Source organism: Physella acuta, unplaced genomic scaffold (genome assembly GCF_028476545.2).
Source record: "Physella acuta isolate Inbredline_101_S28 unplaced genomic scaffold, ASM2847654v3 ptg000206l, whole genome shotgun sequence".
Lineage (NCBI taxonomy): Eukaryota > Metazoa > Mollusca > Gastropoda > Physidae > Physella > Physella acuta.
The window spans coordinates 680,373-702,239 of NW_026731725.1; the positions used below are offsets into that span (position 1 = coordinate 680,373).

The window sequence follows — 21,867 nt, forward strand, 5'->3', positions numbered from 1 at the left end:
TATATATATATATATATATATATATATATATATATATATATATATATATAGAGAGAGAGAGAGAGAGAGAGAGAGAATACAATTTTTCTACAATCCTGCATTACATTGGTAGAGCAGTGGCTTCTTTTTCACAAGCCCACCCTCACAACTGGCGGATATTTTATCCCACCCTCATATTCATGTGTGAGGATTTGTAGAACTAGATGGATTGAGTTAACACGACGCACTTTTTGTAACGTGTATTGTAATGTAACTCGACACTACTTTACATTAATCTCAAATAAACAGGCCTACCTTAATCTGCAAAAACATGTTCGTTGAATATCTGCGTAAAGCTATAACGTGTAATCATTTTTTGTCGTAACAAAAAATAACGACCTCAACGTAATACGATATACAAAGATAGAAGTTTTATCAGGGTGGCTTGGACAAAAAGGAGGCTTATGGCACCGTGAGTGGGGGTGGGGGTGGGGGGGACGAATGGAAGGAATGAGTAAACCCAAGATGGAGGAAGGGATCCATGCGGTCGAAAATAATGAAGTTCTGTGTGTCCCTAGAGCATACTTTAATAACGAAAAGAGACCTTTGAGCGGCCAAACGTTACGACTGGTAGTAATTTTGGTTGTCATAACATCTTAGTTTTATTTTTTTTTGCTTATTTTACATATATTTTCCTCAGCCATTCCCGCATATAGTCGCATATTTAGAAATTACTTTTAATGTAAAGCATAATATTTGTTTTAAAATGATATGTGGGCATTTATGTTTTACTGAATCTACTGTTATATTCAAAGAGAACCCCAAAAAAAAATATCCACTATTGATTTTGGACCATGAAATAGGCGACATCTATCACAATATTAGCTTCAAATCATAGTATAAGCCACGTCACTTGCAATGTATCTGGTACATATGCTATTTAAAGTTAGGTTGCTGTCACCCACATATTTTTTTGTCGATAGGCTTACCCGGTGTAGTTCGCACTCATTCCACTCGCTACGCCTCTGCTACTATAATCCGTTCAGTATTCGAGTGGACTTCAAGGACAATGACCGAGCAGTTATAACAAATAAAAAAAAACCTAACAGCAAATAAAAATTATAATCTGAGTCTTAATTAAATCATAATTTAAAATAAGAAAAAAAAAACAATTATAAACTAAATTTTTATTGTATTATTTCAGAAATCTAATATATATTTTACTAAAAAGGCGATATGTGTTTATACTTATTTAGATCTAAAGCGTGTGTATGAGATAACCATTATGAAACTCCAAATTTTGTTAGTTTTGTATTTGACAACTTTCATGTGTATGACGCGTGAAGGTGAAACAAATGACAAGACAAGCATAAATCTACAAAGAAGATCTCCTGAAAGAGTAAGTCTTAATTTTTATTTATATATTTTATTAAAAAATAAAACAATTTCTTATAAGTTAAAACATATCCAACATTAATGTTAAATGTAACATTTTTTTATTATCCCACACAAGCATGTATATATATATATATATATATATATATATATATATATATATATATATATATATATATATATATTATAGACAAATTATTTCAAACAAAATATGTTAGAACAAATAACCTTAAAACAAAAATATATATTTTACGCTAAATAATTAAAACATGTTATCGCAAATCCACATTTCCAAAATGTTTACAACATGGCTTTTGACTTTCAAGGTTTTAAATCCCCTTCCATCTTTAAATAAATGTATCTGAAAATGTAAATTGTTATGTACTATAGGTGAAAGATTTTGCAACGACATTTTATTAATGATGCCTAGTAAATTTAGAACACAACGTATTTAAATCAACACAAAAATGGAGGTAGATCACTTTAAAAAAGCTACATATATATATATATATATATATATATATATATATATATATAAATAAATATATACATATAAATATATACATATATATATATAAATATATATATATATATATATATATATATATATATATATATATATATATATATGTATATAAACTCTAAATCCTCAATTATGACTTCAAGCCGACTACCCCTCTCACTTTCTATTTTTTGTTTAAAATAAACTACTTAACAATACAGTTTTCACAGCATCCAATCACTTTGAGACCGTATCCTCAAGTCAGGAAGCGAACGTTTACAGATATTACTTGAGACTAATCATTATTGAAAAATTGGTTTTCCTTTTAGGCACTAAATTACGAAAAACATTTCTGTCCAAGCTATTTATTAAGGACACTATTATTGTTTTGGTTACAGTATCCTTTGCCATACGTTGGAGAAATTCGTTTTCCGATGTATTCAGGAAAAGAGATCACTGTCGAAGGACCCAACTCAAGAGAGGATTTTGGGTTAGTTGCAAAACATACCCATCCTTTGATATTCTATGGGGTCTTTATTTGTTTACTAGCAGCTTAAATAAAATGTTTTTCAAACGCTTTTTAAATGTGTTTTTTAAAACGTAAATAGTTTAATATACGCACACATTTAAAATCAATCAAACCTGCAAATGGGCAATTAATTAAAAACTTTATTTGTTTTAAATTCTGAAAGATGTTCAGAAAATATAAAAAGCTCTCTTGAAATTAACATAATCTTTAATAAAAATGTATTGGAAAATTTTGACATTTTCATTATATTATTTTGCATATGCATTTAATCGTACAGAATTAACTATATCCTCACAGATTCACTGTTAAACTATGCCAAACAGTTTCTTGTGGTAGCGAAGTGGCATTAGAACTGAACATTAATCCCAATGAAAATAAAATGATCAGATCTTCCAGTTATGATAACGAGTCGAAAAAAGAGGATGATTACGGTGTTCTAATCTTCAAATCTGAAAATCAATTTAAGATTGATATAATAATTACAGACTCAATCTTTAAGGTATATATCGTATTTAAAATATGAATAAAACATATTTAAAAAATGGAATATTTATCAAAAGGTAAAGTCCTAACATGAATTTCAACAAAATTTAATGCAACTATCTCTTATTTCCATCTTATAACTTCAAGCATTTTAGTTTGGTTTATAATATGCAAATATTTACATACTATTTTTCCAAGTTTACTTTTCATAAGATTAAAATTTTAGAAAAAATGACCTAAATATTATATCAAACTTTATAAGTCTCTTTTATATTGAGATCATTTGTCTGTGAGATTGCATGTGTTTGAGAATATTTGTCCTGAAGTATTTTGTCATTTATCCTTGAAATCACAAATAAATGCATAAAAAGCATAATTAAAATAAGATTGGCAGATAAAAATCTTTTGCTATATACGGCCCATATAGCTGTCCATAGACATGGATAAAATTGGAATCATATGAAACGGTTAGACGAGAACGGATAACGAAAAAGTGAAGAATGTGGTACACAGTAATCCGGATACAGTGATAAGTGTGCAGGATAGAAAATCCCGAAAAAGACTATTGAAAGCGAACAAAGGAATGCAAAAATTACATGAGATTTGATGAGCGACGCACTAAATACAGTTCCTGGAGATGTGTACTTGCATCCATTTACTCCCCCAGAGTTTTTAAGAAATAAATCATTTAGCTGGGATAAATGATTTAAACATACAAAATGTGTTTGGAGTTGCACAATGGCTACAGTAAAAATATGGTTATTGTGTTGATTTTATAATAATAAAACTAAATTCATATTTGATGCTAACTTTTGTCGACAAGTGCAAACAGACTACCTCGTTGTGTGAGGTTGTAATAGATAGAGCAATAGAACATTTGATAGCGATAATGTATTCTCTTTTTTATGTTTCATGTATGTTTTGATGTATGTTTGATCAGGCGAATTGAAACGAATGAATCTTGGTGCGAACGTTTATTGAACGCATGGAAGATGTGACGCGGTACGCAAGAATGTGACGTTTCAATGTTGGTTCGTTTTTGCCGGGGGAAGAAGTTTAAATTCGTCTTGTTCTTGTTGTCTTATGGTGAGGTCGTGTATGTAGTCAAGTTAACATATCATCTGTTCAAGTCGTCGTATGTATTATTATGGTGCTATAAATAAGGAAGTTAGATAATGCCATCTTGTCAAGTTATTCGTCAAAGTTGATGTCGTCGTACTTGTAAGAACTCTAGGATGAATACTAAATTGGTTAAAGAGGAAATGAATGGTAGCACAAACCCTGTTACTACACAGTTGCGGGATAAATAGATCCCAGATATAACACTTTACTGCGCAGATTTAGGATTCTACTAGAATGACACTATTGGTTGCTGATCGCTAAAAAACCTTAATTTATTTTTCATTTGGTCGTACAAGCTAAATTTTTGTGGTATTGATATTTTGCAAAGACACACATTTTTATTTTTGCATTAAATGAAAAAACGGAATGCTTGTTTCAAAAACAAAACGACGGCATTTATTTTTCAGATTTATGTGGATGGAGATATATTTGTTACTTACCCAAACAATATGCCCATTGCAAACATCAAATACATTCATATATCTGGGAAAGTTGTAGTGCAGTGGATTCTTTTCTCAGTAAGTTGTCTACACAGTTGTGTCATAAGAAATACGTTAGCGTACCATGTTAAAATGTAATGATTTCAATAACGTTAAGGAATAATTGAGAAAAAAGTCACAGAAGAAAAAATACTTACTTTAATGTGAAATAAATATAAAAATAATAAATAATGATAAATATATTTAAAAAATGCATCAAATTAAACTGTCAGCTTCATGTAGTTTTCGCATACATTTATAGTTTTGATATATGTCGTCATAAACTTTAAATATAAGGAGATATGTGTTGTTTGTATGTAACGAGCCGACCCGCGGCGTATCACACGCCGCTATTTAGTTTTATTTTCTACTTTTCAGTAATTCATAACTTGTGAATTTGACAGTACCAATGCTGTCACTGAAAATATTTGCTTTAAAGTACTAAAACCCTTCTTTCCCCCAACCCCCCCCCCCCCCGTGAAAGCAGCCTCCTCTTAGTTACTTCCCCTAAGTTTAAAACAGTTTCAGACTAAATTATCTGCCCCTAATAGGCGTCACTAAACCCGGCTATACTATTGTAAACATTTAGCGTGAACTACAGCTCACCAGACCATGTGGGGTTGGGGGTGGTTCTGATATGCCTAGAGAGGAAGAGAGGGACTGCTAGGCGTGCTTACAGCTTGGTGTTTTCTGACGTCTCTAAGAAGAGCATTATATATATAGACTGTTTGTTGTGTATACTATGTATTTTAACTATGTAGCCTATATAGTTATTCTGTTTTTTTTTTAAAGTAACTCAATAGTATTATTGTTTTTACAGTATGTCAACCCTGTAAGTATGTACACAATGAATGCTGTAATTTTTTTTTTTTTTAAATGAATACTTAAAGATTATTGCTTGATTGAATTTAAATTTTTAAGTATTTTTTTTTTAAATTAAGGAATGTATAAATAGAAAATATTATTGAAATATATAGGCCTACAGTATAATTATAAACATACTTTTACGATATATTTATCATATCTTAAAATAACAGAAAAACATGGATTCTTTCATTTTAGGTAAATCCAGTTAAAATAGAACGACGTCCGGGTGGTGAAAGAATTATCGTTTATGGACACAGAATTGCAGAAGAAGAGTATTATCATCTCTTAAAAAATTATCATGGTCGATTTTGAAAAAAAATATTTATAAACGAGGTTATAAAATTAAAAACGATACCTTGCGTAATGTTACAGCTAGCTGGAAGTGTAGATGTAGGTGTAGGTGTAGGTTTAGGTGTAGGTGTAGAGTAGGAGTAGTAGTAGTTGTAGGTGTAGGTGTAGGTGCAGGTGTAGGTGCAGGTGTAGGTGTAGGTGTAGGTGTAGGTGTAGGTGTAGGTGTAGGTGTAGGTGTAGGTGTAGGTGTAGGTGTAGGTGTAGGTGTAGGTGTAGGTGTAGGTGTAGGTGTAGGTGTAGGCGTAGGCGTAGGCGTAGGCGTAGGTGTAGGTGTAGGTGTAGGTGTAGGTGAAGTTGTAGGTGTAGGTGTAGGTGTAGGTGTAGGTGTAGGTGTAGGTGTAGGTGTAGGTGTAGGTGTAGGTGTAGGTGTAGGTGTAGGTGTAGGTGTAGGTGTAGGTGTAGGTGTAGGTGTAGGTGTAGGTGTAGGTGTAGGTGTAGGTGTAGGTGTAGGTGTAGGTGTAGGTGTAGGTGTAGGTGTAGGTGTAGGTGTAGGTGTAGGTGTAGGTGTAGGTGTAGGTGTAGGTGTAGGTGTAGGTGTAGGTGTAGGTGTAGGTGTAGGTGTAGGTGTAGGTGTAGGTGTAGGTGTAGGTGTAGGTGTAGGTGTAGGTGTAGGTGTAGGTGTAGGTGTAGGTGTAGGTGTAGGTGTAGGTGTAGGTGTAGGTGTAGGTGTAGGTGTAGGTGTAGGTGTAGGTGTAGGTGTAGGTGTAGGTGTAGGTGTAGGTGTAGGTGTAGGTGTAGGTGTAGGTGTAGGTGTAGGTGTAGGTGTAGGTGTAGGTGTAGGTGTAGGTGTAGGTGTAGGTGTAGGTGTAGGTGCAGGTGTAGGTGCAGGAGGTGTAGGTGCAGGTGTAGGTGATTTTGTTAATGTTTTTGGTTGTGTTTGAGGATGTTCTGAGGATTGGTTTATGTTTAAGCTTATTCTAATGTTTGTGTTTTTGTGTGTTTATGTAAATGTTTTGAGATTGTAGTGAGGGTTAGGGTATATGTTATGCACGTGTATGAGTTTCTGCTTATGTTTTATTTGCGCGTATTTTTTTCTTTAGACATAGAAGTGAGATGAGGGAAGAATATTTATGTCTATGTTCGTTTATAGTTATATATATTTATATTCATGCTTGTGGTTGAAATTAGTTATGGTTAGGATCATGTTTGGAGTTCTGTTAAGGGTTATATGTTTGCATATATACATTACTTGGAAATTTAGTAAATTCCCAAAATTCGGGAAGCGCCAGTTTTATGATGCTGAATAAACACACGTTAAGGTCCTTTATAGATAGGTTTTTCACAAAGACCAGTGTGGAGCCTAGCCGGGACGGCTAGTTATAAATATGTTTAATTGAAGCTTATATCGCTTAAAAACGAAATACTAGGTTTAAAAATATATACTATATAGTTAATTTGTTCTTTTCATGAAAACTATTTGTTCACAGTTTAACACTCAACATTCGATGCCCATCTGAGGGTAATGGTAACGATAGCAGTGAAAATATAGCTACTCAAGTAAAATACATCAAGTATAAAAATCATAATGGCGTTGTCATGAACGCATTTTTTGTCAGCACTGTTGAAAACGGACAAAGGGTTATTATAACTACGAATTATAATAATGACCTCGTACCTGATAGGCAATTTTGTTTTTACTTTACAACAACTTCGAATTCAACTGTGGTAATTTCAACATTGTATATACTAAAGACACAATAGATTTTAAGTATTTTCTGTTTAATATAGCTCTGTAGTTTTTGTTACAGTAATAACAATAATAAAAATATTATTATTATTATTATTATTATTATTATTATTATTATTATTATTATTATTATTATTATTATTATCATTACTATTATTAGTATTATTAATATTATTATTATTATTATTATTATTATTATTATTATTATTATTATTATTATTATTATTATTATTATTATTGTTATTATTATTATTATTACAAGTTCATAATTAACTGCAATTACTTTCAGATTACAGTAAACAACAAATTAATTGAGACCAGACAGCATGGAATTAGTTGTTATGATAACCTTGAAATTTCCCAACATGCCAAAGTAGAAAAACTTGTGATGTCATGAGAGGATCATAGAAGTTTTACACAAGAACTAAAGTTTTACTTTATGTTTTATCATTTACTTGTATTATTATGATTTAAATTATTTAAAATAAAGACAAACGTACGCATATATACACAGACATATATAAACAGACAAATATATATTTTTAATTGGAAATGGGCCTTGAAATTATTACTTAAAAAGTCTTAGAAGTTTCATTGGATTAAGATTTAAAATTTTCTAACATCATTTCTTATTATTTTTATTAAGATTAATATTTAATAATATCAGTTTTATGTTAATTTTACATAATCGCATTTATTTTTTGTAAATGATGGAACTTGACTGCAAATATATATAATGCCAACGGTTCATCTTTCGAAACAGTTTAAAATAGTGCATCTTTCAGGTGTTTTTCCCAATGAGCCGACACTTACAAAATCATATATTTTGTGTATAGATTTTATTTCTCTAAAGGAGGGGGGGGGGGGGTTGGCGGGTAGTGGGGGGTGGGGCGCAGTAATTCCTCAAAGAAACTAGTTTAAAAGACTTATTCTTTATATTACAATACTAGAACTGGTATCAAGAGATAAAAATATGTTCGTATTGTTAATATTTAATTTGGTAATATTTTTTCCAGACCGTTTGATTTCTTAAAGGTATTTACTTTGTAGATTATGAAAAATCAAATATGCTTGTATTGTTTAATTATTTCATTATTAGATTGATTGTTGTAAAACAATTGTTCTTCTCCATTGCTCGTGATTCTTGAGATTAATTTGGATTATGTTGATCACAATTTAAAGCTGCATGCATCGAAATGGTATTGTTTAATTTATATATAACTGTGTGAATGTCGTCTGCTAAATATTTTAAACTCGTATTATAAGTAGCTCGAATTATTTAATTAGATTATTGTTCTTCTGGTGGGGGAGTGTATTGAAGAGTGAAAGTGTGACGCAGTACGCAAGAAAGTGACGTTTCACTGTGTGATCGTTGTTACCGGGGAAGAAGTTAAAAGTAATCTTGTTCTTGTAGTCTTCGGGTGAGGCCGGATAATAATATGTATTCAAGTCTTAAAATCATTTGTATGCCTTCATGTCATTATATGTATAGGTATGTTGTAATAAAAAATATAGTCAAATAACATCATCCTATCACATCTTTTGTATACGTTGATGTCGCGTGCTTTGTAATGAGCTAGTGAATGGCTAGACATAATATAATGGTAGTATAGTCCCTCACATTGCATAGCTGCGTGATACATAATTCCCAGTTATAACAATATAGCTGACTAGATTTAGACGCTTAAATGACTAACTGCTGCTTAACTCTTTCCCAAACTACTAACGCTATCAATCTCTCAAATCCTAACTGACACTTCAACGGTCAGCTGACCGTTTCACGTGAATGGTCAGTTCGTTACTCTGCAATTCTATTGCTGCTGCTTGACCAACATCTATGACACATATTTGATTTGAGGCAGGCTTGACACAAACAGAGATGCTCAAAAAAAGCGTTACTTAATATCAGTTGACTAAGTCAATATAAAAATCGTCTGGTGTTCATTGATCCTGACAGCTAAAGCTGTCTTTTTAGTGTAAGTTATGTATTTGTTAATGGTGTATCAACATATTAAAACTATAATTATTCTTTACCTTAGCTACATAGGCTAATCATGTCGTTTAATCTTACTCTGATAACCAGAGCTAGTCATAGACAGACTTGCCTAACATACGGGCTAAGCCATGCATGTTTTGTTAAAAAAGTGTCATTTGCTTTAACGGCATGCGATAATCCCAATTTTCTGTACCCGCATGTGTTGGGGTTTATTTGGGATTAAAGTTTCTGAAATTAATGAGCAGAATGATAGATTATGTTCTTAGGATGTGTCGTTTTGTCATGTAGTTTTGGATGCATACAATCCTTAAAGGGTTAGCGAGATTTATTTTAATAATGTGGTATATTGTATTTGAAAATAGAATGCCCGTGTAACATCAGGTGTATTATGTTATTCGATGCATTGTATAATTGCTATACTATTTTTTTTCTTTTCTTTTGTGAAACATTTTTCTTCTTTTTTTAAATTAGATTAATCTACTTGGCAACCAGCTGGATATATATATATATATATATATATATATATATATATATATATATATATATATATATATATATATATATATATATATATATATATATATATATATATACATATATATATATATATATATATATATATATATATATATATATATATATATATATATATATATATATATATATATATATATATAATATCCCTTAAATGCATGACTTTTTAATAATGATTGAAAAAAATATGTTTATATTGTTTTGGTGGGTATATGAAGAGTATAGTCAAGTAAAAAAATATTTTTAGTTTAAACATGTTTTTTAACTAAAATCCGAAATGTTGCATGTCTGCAACATCATGTAATAAGGTGATACTTTTTAAGACAGTTGTTGATCTTGTTACAACAAAGATATATGTTGCACTTGTGGCAAACTGTTTGAGCTTGATGTGAATTTGCACCTGTCATTGCACTATTCCAAGAGACTTAGTGTCCACTCAGGTCCAGGAGATCCAGGGTCCATTCTGGTCCTAGAGATCAAGGGTCCACAATTATCCAGGGTCCACACTGGTCCATGAAATCCAGGGTCCACACTGGTCAAGGGTATCCAGGGTCCACACTGGTCAAGGGTATCCAGGGTCCACACTGGTCCAGGGTCCACGCTGGTCCAGGATATCTAGGGTCCACACTGGTCCAGGATATCTAGGGTCTACACTGGTCAAGGGTATCCAGAGTCCACACTGGTCCATGAGATCCAGGGTCCACACTGGTCCAGAATATCTAGGGTCCAAACTTGTCCAGGATATATACGGTCCACACTGGTCCAGAATATCTAGGGTCCACACTGGTCCAGGATATCTAGGGTCCACACTGGTCCAGGATATCCAGGGTCCACACTGGTCCAGAATATCTAGGGTCCACACTGGTCCAGGGTATCTAGGGTCCACACTGGTTCAGGATATCTAGGGTTTACACTGGTCCAAGATATCTAGGGTCCATACTGGTCCAGGAGATCTAGGGTCCAAACTTGTCCAGGATATATACGGTCCACACTGGTCCAGGATATCTAGAGTCCACACTGGTCCAGGATATCTAGGGTCCACACTGGTCCAGGATATCTAGGGTCCATACTGGTCCAGGATATCTAGGGTCCATACTGGTCCAGGATATCTAGAATCCACACTGGTCCAGGATATATACGGTCCACACTGGTCCAGGATATCTAGGGTCCACACTGGTCCAGGATATCTAGAGTTCACACTGGTCCAGGATATCTAGGGTCCACACTGGTCCAGGAGATCCAGGGTCCACACTGGTCCAGGATATCTAGGGTCCACACTGGTCAAGGAGATCCAGGAAGATACTCTGGATCACCAAGAGCATCTACTTCATATTGTTCTTCACCTTGATTCACATTGATTTCTTAATGATTATGCTGAAACTAGAAGAAAAACAAGGTACTATATAATCACCAATGCTGATGTATAAAGTAAAAAAATAGTGCAGAAGTAGGTCAATTTGCATAACGTTGCAGCACTGCAACCTAAGTTTTGTGAAGATTTTAAAATAAATTATGAATTGATTTTCAAAACAACACATACAGTATGTAATATATACCTTAGGTTGTCAGAAACATATTTTTTGAAATTCCAAAACCAGTTTATTTGACTTTGATGAACTTTGAAACGCCAACCAAAAATGCTGATAAAAAAAACCTTGTGAACATCCACAAATTTGAGATCGGCTTGGCGATAAAACAAATCTAGGTCACTTAGACATGCGCAAGCTGTAGGTTAACATTGTAGCAGTCAAACAACGTGATGCACAGAATAAAACATGTTTAGGCTAATATTTTATGGGAAGGTAACTGGTATGTTGCAGATTTGTACCGGTATGCATTTAAGGGATATATATATGTATATATATATATATATATATATATATATATATATATATATATATATATATATATATATATATATATATATATATATATATATATATATATATATATATATATATATATATATATATATATATATATATATATATTAATATAATATATATATGTATATATATATGTATATATATATATATATATATATATATGTATATATATATATATATATATATATATATATATATATATATATATAAAGCAAAGTGGTCAAGTGCCCATTGCTGCAGGCGCTTCAAATTTGGCAGGATGATGCCTTGGGGGAGATAGAACGCCAGAGCCGGTGTCGGTTGGCCGCAAAGTCCACGCAGATGGAGTCAAAACTGACCTCGATTGACCATTTATACCATTTTCTGTTTTTGTTTAAAGTAGTATAAAATAGTTTGAAAAAAAAATTTAAAAGTTACATCCCTTGTAAATTGACCGAATGACGTAGTCTTTGTTTACTTTTTTTCACAAATAGTTGCTATGGTTATATCACAAAATACGGCATCTAGACACATTTAACGACCTTAATTGTTTTTTCCGACAGGAATAAAGTTGTTGTGTTACCCTCCAGGGTCGGTCAACGACCTCAAAATAAAAAAAAATGTTTTTCGATATATAGCTCATATAAGGAGAATTTCACTCGTGGTCAATTTTTAGCCTTTGCCATGCAAACAGAGGCTGACAAATAGTATATCTATAACGCCGATTTAATTTCTCAGCTCTATGCAAAAAATTGAGCTAGATGTACTGAGCCAAAGTTCCAAAAGATTTTTTTTTCAAAAGTCATCGTTTTTCATCAAATTCACCTAATTACCAATGTTTATATAGGGAAAATTCGGACCAGTTATAAAGATCTTCCGGAGTTTCCCGACCATATCATAGTTTTTTTTACCAAACCCAAGGGTCGGTCTACGAGTTATGAAGAGGTTCCTCAGTGGGAATTTTTTTTCGATATATAGTTCTTATAAGGCGCCTGTCAGTCGGGGTCAGTTTTGACACCTTCATCGTGGACTTTTTGGCCAACCGACTCCAGCTCCGTGTTGTTTCGCCCCAAGCCAAATTTGAAGCGCCTGCGGCGCCGGGAAATGCCCTAACGGGCACCCAAAAACTTTCCTTTATATATAGATTAATTGTGAAAAAGTAAACAAAGACTATGTTAGGGGTTTGTTTTTTTGTTACTAATAACTATAATGCTTGGCTGTTGCAAGAAAGTTGTTCTTTACAAAGTGTGTGATTTACGCATATTTTTATGTAAACATTATAATAATCTCAATAATCTTATTCAAAGTGAGCAGCAACTAACTTAGAATTGGAAAAATACCAGAAGATTAGAAATAGAATGAAAGTGGGATTTTCGATAATATTTTTATTAAAATGGGGTTTGTGGGCCGAACAAGTTTAGGACAAGTCATTTCACGAAATTGATTTTAATTGAATTGCCAAGAACTGGCGGCAATTAAAACAAAACTTTAATTTAAATTTTACAATGTCTTCAATAATTTTAAATGTGAACAATGGTGTTTAAATATATTTTGTCTATATCTTTATCTTTCGGTCTCACACATATGTAAGCACACTTTCACACACACTTGAAGGGGGTGGTGTGATGGAATGATAGTTTTTACTGCTAACCCGGGTTTGTGTCATTATAACGTCCATGAATCAACTCAGCTCTTTTTGTTACCTGGTTGAAATTTTATGAAGGTAAAGGCGGCTGGGCATTGTGCTGAACACAAAATCGCTTTATATGCCGATGTCGCTGAAATAGATAAAATTTAATTTACTTGTATCACAGTCAGGTTGAAAGTGGTATCTTTAGAGTTATAGAGAAATCTATTTGATTTTAAATGGGCCTTACACAAACACAAATGTTCAGAACATAACTTTGTTGAGTCTCATTGTAATACGCCTTTATGATTTATTGTTATTGGCATTTGAGAAAATATTATGTTGGTCTTTTTTTAGTGCGAATTAAACTAGTATTATAGTTGATTCATCATATATATATATATATATATATATATATATATATATATATATATATATATATATATATATATATATATATATATGTGTGTGTGTGTGTGTGTGTGTGTGATTCTCTTGTCTTATTGTGTTTAACCACGTCTTATTCAAGCATAATCCAAGGTACATGTGTTTAGACCTTAGAGTAATCCCTTCAACATGTTTTATGTCAGTGCATGTGATGCAAATATCTAAGGTAACATTGCCTAACATGCGGGCTCACATTTGCAGATTTTATAAAACATGTGTTTAGTTTTATTTCCCTCATTCGATACTGATTGAAATCTAGTATTCTCTTCTTTATAATAAGAACGTTATTTTAGTTCATAAAAACAAAAAAAAACAAGGTTTTAGAGTAATCAATAATAATGAAATACCTGCTAGAAATATATATATATATATATATATATATATATATATATATATATATATATATATATATATATATATATATATATAATTATATATATTAAAACAAATCATTACTAACACAGCAACATGGCAATGCGTTTAGTGACTAATATAATAAAATATGTTGATAATCTCTCTACACATTTTCAAAAAAGTTAAGCTCTATAGAACGATAGACTGAATAAGATAACACATTAGTTATGTATTATTTTATTTTTTAATTAGCTACTTATTTAAATGTAGAATTTGTTTTTAAAAGATTGTATTTAAAATATATGTATATTTACTGTACATATTAGGCGTTATGTTTTTTTTTTCATGAAATGTTGAATTAAATAATGGATGATAGTGTTATGTTTCGTTACATAATCTTATGTTGTGGTTGAATGGTAGAGACTTGGCTGATAGCCCATAGGTATAGAGTTCAGATCTGTGTTTAACCTTTTACTTTATTACTGGAATCTTCCAAGTTCTGATGGGTACTTATCATTTGTTAAGGAAAATAAAGGGTTCTTAGCTATGTGGTGACTACATTTTTCGTTCATATTCCGAGGTCAAGAGACATACGCTCTACGTTATCTGCTCAAAGGATAGCGTCTAAATATGCACTTTACTGTATATTAACCTAATTTTAACGTTATCCCAGTTATTGTAGATCAGTTAGATGCGTCGCAAGTGGGGGGGGGGGCGAGGGGGGTGGAAATATGTGCCCGGGCGGCGACATTAGGGGGCGCCTAAATTGGTTGAAAAATTAATAATTAAAAGCTCATTTTAGCTGCAATTTTGCATTTTAAATATAAAAATATAGGGGGGGGGGGCAAAGTTGAAACTTTGTCCCAAGGGTGGGAGGGCGCCAAATTAAAAGTTTTCCCCCGAGCGCAGGTAAGGGTCGCTATGCCTCTGAGATCAGACCTTTCAATAATCTTAATTCAGCGAAACTAATTTGTAAACAATGTATGCATTACCGATCTATAAGACAGATTTGCCTACCATACAAGCTTAACCATGCTGGTCTGATTAAAGAACTTGGTTTTTTTAATATCTCGTATTCAATAATCCTTTTGTTTTCTGGTATTTTAATATTCAAATAGGACGTTATTATGATCAGTAACCAAAAAATAGTACTATTAAGCATATGAATCTAACTGCAATGCCACATTAAATGCGGGTTGAACTCATTGTATACAAATTAATACAATATACACGTGAGTAAGAAGATATAATTTGTATATGCGTTGTATACTTTACATAAATTCTTATCACTGCATTTTATTAATAAAATAGAAATTTGTTCATCCGAAACTATGATTGTCATTAAATGTCATATATATTATTAGTATCTAGATATTTGTGTAATCATACCAGATGTTAGTCATAGTTGTATATCTATATTTATATTTCTCTACGTCGCCCAACCATGCGGGACACCACGCCGACTCTCTAACCGTTCACTAGCTCTCAATGAAGTCTCAACAATCTCCCGCCCCTCCTTCGCTCTACAGACAAGTGCAACAGTGTGTACCCACCCACCCTATTTAGACAACTGCGTCTTTCGTGAAGTCTTCACCCGTAACTAAATAGCGGCACATAATAACCCGCGGGACAGCTCGTTTATATTAAAACAGAATAGTACGTAACTGAGCTCTTCCCAATGAAAGTATAGTTTATTTTGTCTATTAGTAGGCTATTTAGTTGATTTAATTTATTTATGGGGAGGGGGTGTAAATTAAAGAGACTATGTAAGCAGGAAGTTGGGTGCTCACTGTAAATATATATGTAACATACGCCTGTAGTGTAATGCGTAACGTTAGGGGCGCCCAGTGTGTACAAACAAATATCAGGAGGGCATTTGAGGACGCTGAGAAGCCATGAGAGACGTGAAAGCGCCCCAACTAAAATTGTAACTGTGAGATTGTGAGATTCGCAGCAATTAAAAATTGACATTTAATTTATATTGGTCATGGTATAATGTGCATGTTCATTGATTTTTTTTAAAACAACTGTTTTTTACTTTCTCGAATATACGAAGTATAGAGAAAGTCTTGTAATCGTGCAAAAAAAAAAAATCGAGATTTTTACAAATCTCGACGTTTTACACCTCACTGATACGGAAAAACATAATTTTGTAATCTTGTCCGTATGTCTGTGTGTCTGTCTGTGTGTGTGTCTGTCTGTCTGTGTGTAAACACGATAACTTGAGTACCGTTACAGCTAGGTTGATGAAATTTCATATTTAATTATTTTATTAAAATCGTAGATCCTGATCAACTTTTGAGCAATTTCCGATAACCGGAAGTGGTACTTTTTCTACTTTGAATTTTTCAAAAGCCTATAACTTCAGTACTATTTCAGATACATAAATGAAATTTCTGATGTAAGTAAAAGAACTAATTCTCTACCTGCTATCAAATGTTGAGTAATTACCGTTGACCGGAAGTACTAATTTACTCTATTTCCGTTTTCTCAAAAAAAGTATGTAAATTATTAAAGTACTAATAATATTGCACACTATTATGCACATTTTGTTTTGGCGTTCGCTTCGTGCGCAATTCTTTTTTCTATAAGATTCTATTCTATTTTTAAAAGTTTAAGTAATTAAAAATCATGTCTATATTCCAAGTTATATAAGAATATTCGAGAACGTTTGGTGGAGATCACTCCCGGTTTATTTTAATTCGTCTGATATTCCGATACCAACTCTAATATAAAGATTAGGTAAAATTGTTATGGAATACGCAGGGAACTTTTGTTTTCCGAAATCTACCAATGTTTTAAAAGAATTGCTATATCAATACGCCACTGATTAAATACACTTGTATAGTCCATGAGACATTTGTAAAAATATTTGCTGTATAAGCCACGTCACATGCGACCCTTATCCGACGTAGTTGCTATTTAAAGTAAGGTAAAAGCCTCGTTTATACATTGATCGAGCTGTCAAGTCCTGTAGTCGGGCCTAAACATCTGTTTCAAAGAATAAAATAATTCTCTAATTCTAATTAGGAAACGTATTTCGGCTATAAGGTATGTCATTCATAAAATATGTTTTATTTAATAACAATACAATTTAAATATTATTGAAACAAATTGTAATTCCAATTGTATCAAATGTTTCCTAGAGATTCTAGCCGAAATTACGGGCATAAAAATGCAAGGTTTGGTAGTTTTATATCTGACTACCTTAATTGGGTGGACGAGCGTAGACGGATCAAATATCACCACACGTGTTGAAGGGATAGCTGACAAGACAAGACCACGTCCAGATGGATTAAATAATGTGACAAACCAACATTATGATGGCATAGATGAAAAGACCAGCACTAATCTTCAAAGCAGATCTTTTGAACATGTAATCTCATTTGACATTTTTAAAAAATTATTTTAATCACCTTTATAGCACAACATTTTACACGCACATTGACTTACACATCGCTTTACAAATAAGAGAGACATCTTAGAACTTTAATTATTATAATTTTAACACACACAATTTTATCTCATATCGAAACAGGTTATTACTCGTGGCTTTCATATTTTTTTAATATTTTAAAATTTGTTTATTAAAGTTTTGTCTTTCTTATAGCATTAATTTTTATGTTACTTTTTGTTCCTCTATTAGGTTTTTATTTTCTTTTTGGGTAATAGTTCGCCTTTTGTGCAATTAATTTAAAATAGACCCCTCCGCATATAATAGTACATGGGTCGTCTATAAACAATGCAGCTCTCTTAGACTAAGGGGTTCAAAATTATGTGTCAGTCTATGATAAAAGGGGAGTAAGGTTCAGACGGTGTTAACATCTGCAATTAATCGATTGGATGATAGAAATTAATGATACTAAACTTCTCTTCGATCAAATATGAATTTTACTTAATCAGATATTCAAATGATAAAACAGGTGAAGATAAAGGTAGTGGGGTTAAATAAATCGCAACCCAAACCCTCACAACACAAAGAACCTCAAATAAAACCACACACCCTTACCACTTCTCCTCACCAGTATGACATATCCCACCATACCACAAAGCTCACCCCACTAACCCCCCCTACAATACAAACCTAATTACTTATACGTATGTCATACGCATCATTCAACATACGCCAACCCCCATACAAAAAAAAAACACAACACATAGAGTAGATGAACGCAAAAACCACAACACTAACAAATACACCCTAACACAGCACAACATTATACACGACAGTAAAAAGTAAACCCCACGAAAACTAAATTCACATGTCACCACACGTTCAGAGACCCACTCAACAACCTGAACCACACCATTGCACACCTCACCCCACAAAATCCCTACACGCTACAATATAATTTAAAATTAACAGTCCACGACCCACATCCAACTACCTTACAAAGCACAACTAACACCTAAAACCACTCATCACATAATCTACACCTAATTACCTATCTTACACCATCCCCAATACACCACATCCTACTCCACGCCACACACACATCTCACTACACTCGAAAGAAAAAAAACCCAACCTACAGCTCAAACCACACAACTTTACACACATCCCTCACAACACATGAACAACAATCAGAACAAAACCCATAACCATCCTGCCCCGCACCGAACTCAAAAACCAACCGCAACCCAATATCCCATTTTCCTAGCCACATCAAACCACCTCTTCATTCATTTTACACCATAAAGATAACTTCTACACACACACATGTATCACGCACAAGGAGAAAACCAAACCACACCCATCCGCCCCACACCGTGGTTTTCGCGTATTTAACGTGATGTGAAACTGTAAGCAACAAAGTATTGTCATATCAAGTTTATTATTAATACGCCCACCTCGCTTAACTTAACCTCGTCATCAGAAGCGTTATTGATAAAAACAAAGACGCTTATATCATTGTATTATCCAAACGGTTGTATTTATGATGTGTTTTTCATGGTGAAATAAAATTTAAAAAACCGTAGCTTTAATATGATTGACCTAATGATAATTGTCTACGTAAGCAATAATTAACAATTATTATATTAAATAATTTGATTCCGAAATTTAAACAGGGTTTTGAAAGAAAACATCGCATACATATTGATCCTTAAAATGACATTAGTGTCACACTCTTCACCAACTATTCAGAAAATAATTTAAATAATCGTAACCGTTAATCTATTAATACCTTAACATAATAACCAATGCAGTAGGAAAAACATGAAAGAAGATAAATGCCTTCCTTACCATTAGATATTTAATAAATACAGTTTATCAGGGACAGAACTACTATGCCGCAAGACCCCAATATATGGGGTTGGTGGAGGAAAAATCCTAATATTTAAAAATGCAGCTTGCAAAACAAAAAAATTGTTTCACTTGCAACTAGGTAGCTATTTTGTAAAAAAAATGATTTATTTGTTTTCACGTGAAAATATTACAACTTGAAGATAGAAATTGTGTTTGGATAGTCATTGAAAATTCTCTCAGAACCATAAAATAGTGCAGAAAACTCACACTCGATTAACTATTTTCCCACGTTTTCTTTAACTTGCTTTCTCTGTTTGTTTGTCTTTCCAATCAAATCTTGCGATCGAAATTTCTGGCACTTCCCAGATAGCTAGCGCGCTGAAATTTTCAGGGAAGCTTTCTTTTGGATGACCATTGAATATTCAATTGTTATTATTACTAAATTGATCAATGGAAACATTTTATTGAGCATTTTAGACCGCTATATAATCTATATATATAATTCTCCTCTGCTAGCCATTAGAAAAAAAACCAGCGACGCGTACCTCGCGCGCAGTGAAGCGAACGATCACATGTCGCCACAGGCTTAGGGGCAGGTAATTTAGCTTGAACCGAGTTTAAACTTACAGGAGGTAGGCCAGTTTGGGGGAGACGATATGGTCGAGTGGTTGGGCACACGATTGCTATCCCACTCGACACGGGTTCAAATCTATGTGTTCTAGTCAGTAACGTATTCAAACAACGTGTTTTTTACGAGTTGTCTTTTTACGAGTTGTCTTTTTACGAGTTGTCTTTTTACGAGTTGTCTTTTTACGAGTTGTCTTTTTACGAGTTGTCTTTTTACGAGTTGTCTTTTTACGAGTTGTCTTCGTTTACCCAAAAAAAAGTGAAAAGATAAAATCGATAGCAAGATTTTAATGCAAACAAACAGACAAAGACTAAAAAGTAGAAAATAATAATCATTAAAAAAGTTTTAAAAAACCCACGTTTTCTGATTGAACTAAAAAGTAGAAAATAAATACTATACATCACAATAATGCAAGCGATCACTCTACTATAAGCGAGCAAAAACGTGGGGCGCCGTGATTTTCTTACAGTTTCTAATACTGTTGACTCTCTACAAGCTCCCTAATAAAAGTCAATAGTATTATCTAATCAATAGTAATATAACTTTTACTTCGGCGCCCCACGTTTTTCATCGCTTATAGTAGAGTGATCGCTTGCATTATTGTGATGTATAGTATTTATTTTCTACTTTTTAGTTCAATCAGAAAACGTGGGTTTTTTAAAACTTTTTTAATGATTATTATTTCTATTTTGCCATCCATGTAAATAACCACGTTAAACCTGATATTCTTCTTATACTGAATTATATCCCTTTGTAAAAAAAAACAAGCAAAATTAAAGGTACAGTAAAAAAGCTATGGAAATGTGTGCTTTTTTGTCAATTTACATACGAATTTAAAATACTTTAAATACTTTACTTTACTGTATAAATGTACTATGCTACATGTTCTTGTGAACGTGTGGTATTACATATATATATATATATATATATATATATATATATATATATATATATATATATATACTTTCGCTTTTTCACACATAATCTTTTGTTATAATAATCGGAAATATATAAAAATGAAAGTAGATGAATACTATATATATATATATATATATATATATATATATATATATATATATATATATATATATATATATATATATATATATATATATATATATATATATATATATATATATATATATATATATATATATACTTTCGCTTTTTCACACATAATCTTTTGTTATAATAATCGGAAATATATAAAAATGAAAGTAGATGAATACTATTCACTATGCTTATTACGGCTCAGTTTTTCAAGCTAACAATTAGTTTGCGACTTGGCAGTCAGGCAGTGTGGTTGTGATCGTGAACTCAAATTACGTGAGATCGACTTTAAAAAAAAACGTTATATTTTAATTATGAATTAAAGAACATTCATATTTTTTTTAGATAATTGAAGCACATTTTATTACAGTATCGGTTGCCATATGTTGGGGAAATTCTTTTTCCGATGTACTCAGGAAAGGAGATAGTTATCGAAGGCTTTGTTCGAGGAAATGAGTAAGTTGCAATATATTGTAACACTGTTACGTTTACATTTTTAAAAGTAGTTTTAAATTGCTAACTAGAAGCCTAGTAAATCTGTTTGGTAAAATTTGTGTTTAAGATTTTCTTTTAGTTTTTCCTAGACGACTGAGCTTCAACCAAGTAAATTGTTTGTCAACTGACCTACGACACTGTATACGTTGACCTAGTGAATTCAATCAAAACTTTTTCCACTAACTCTTCCAAACCTGAAGTAGTTTTTAAATTGCTGACTAAAAGCCTA

General features: G+C 32.4%; 1 protein-coding gene across 1 annotated transcript; it reads left to right on the forward strand.

Moving 5' to 3' along the window:
* The first annotated feature begins 1,264 nt into the window (after positions 1–1,264).
* LOC131937288 (uncharacterized) lies at positions 1,265–10,441 on the forward strand. Its single transcript, XM_059294577.1, has 8 exons — positions 1,265–1,378; positions 2,275–2,366; positions 2,703–2,904; positions 4,418–4,528; positions 5,310–5,321; positions 5,552–5,628; positions 7,135–7,204; positions 10,346–10,441. The coding sequence occupies exons 1-8, from the start codon at positions 1,265–1,267 to the stop codon at positions 10,439–10,441; spliced, it is 774 nt and encodes a 257-aa protein (XP_059150560.1).
* Positions 10,442–21,867: the final 11,426 nt, after the last annotated feature.

Coding starts and splice junctions, on each gene's coding strand:
- LOC131937288 (XM_059294577.1), top strand. CDS start 1,265: ATGAAACTCCAAATTTTGTTAGTTTTGTATTTGACAACTTTCATGTGT. Junction 5,629..7,134: donor CACAGAATTGCAGAAGAAGA/GTATTATCATCT, acceptor ATTTGTTCACAG/TTTAACACTCAACATTCGAT. Junction 7,205..10,345: donor GTGAAAATATAGCTACTCAA/GTAAAATACATC, acceptor CACTATTCCAAG/AGACTTAGTGTCCACTCAGG.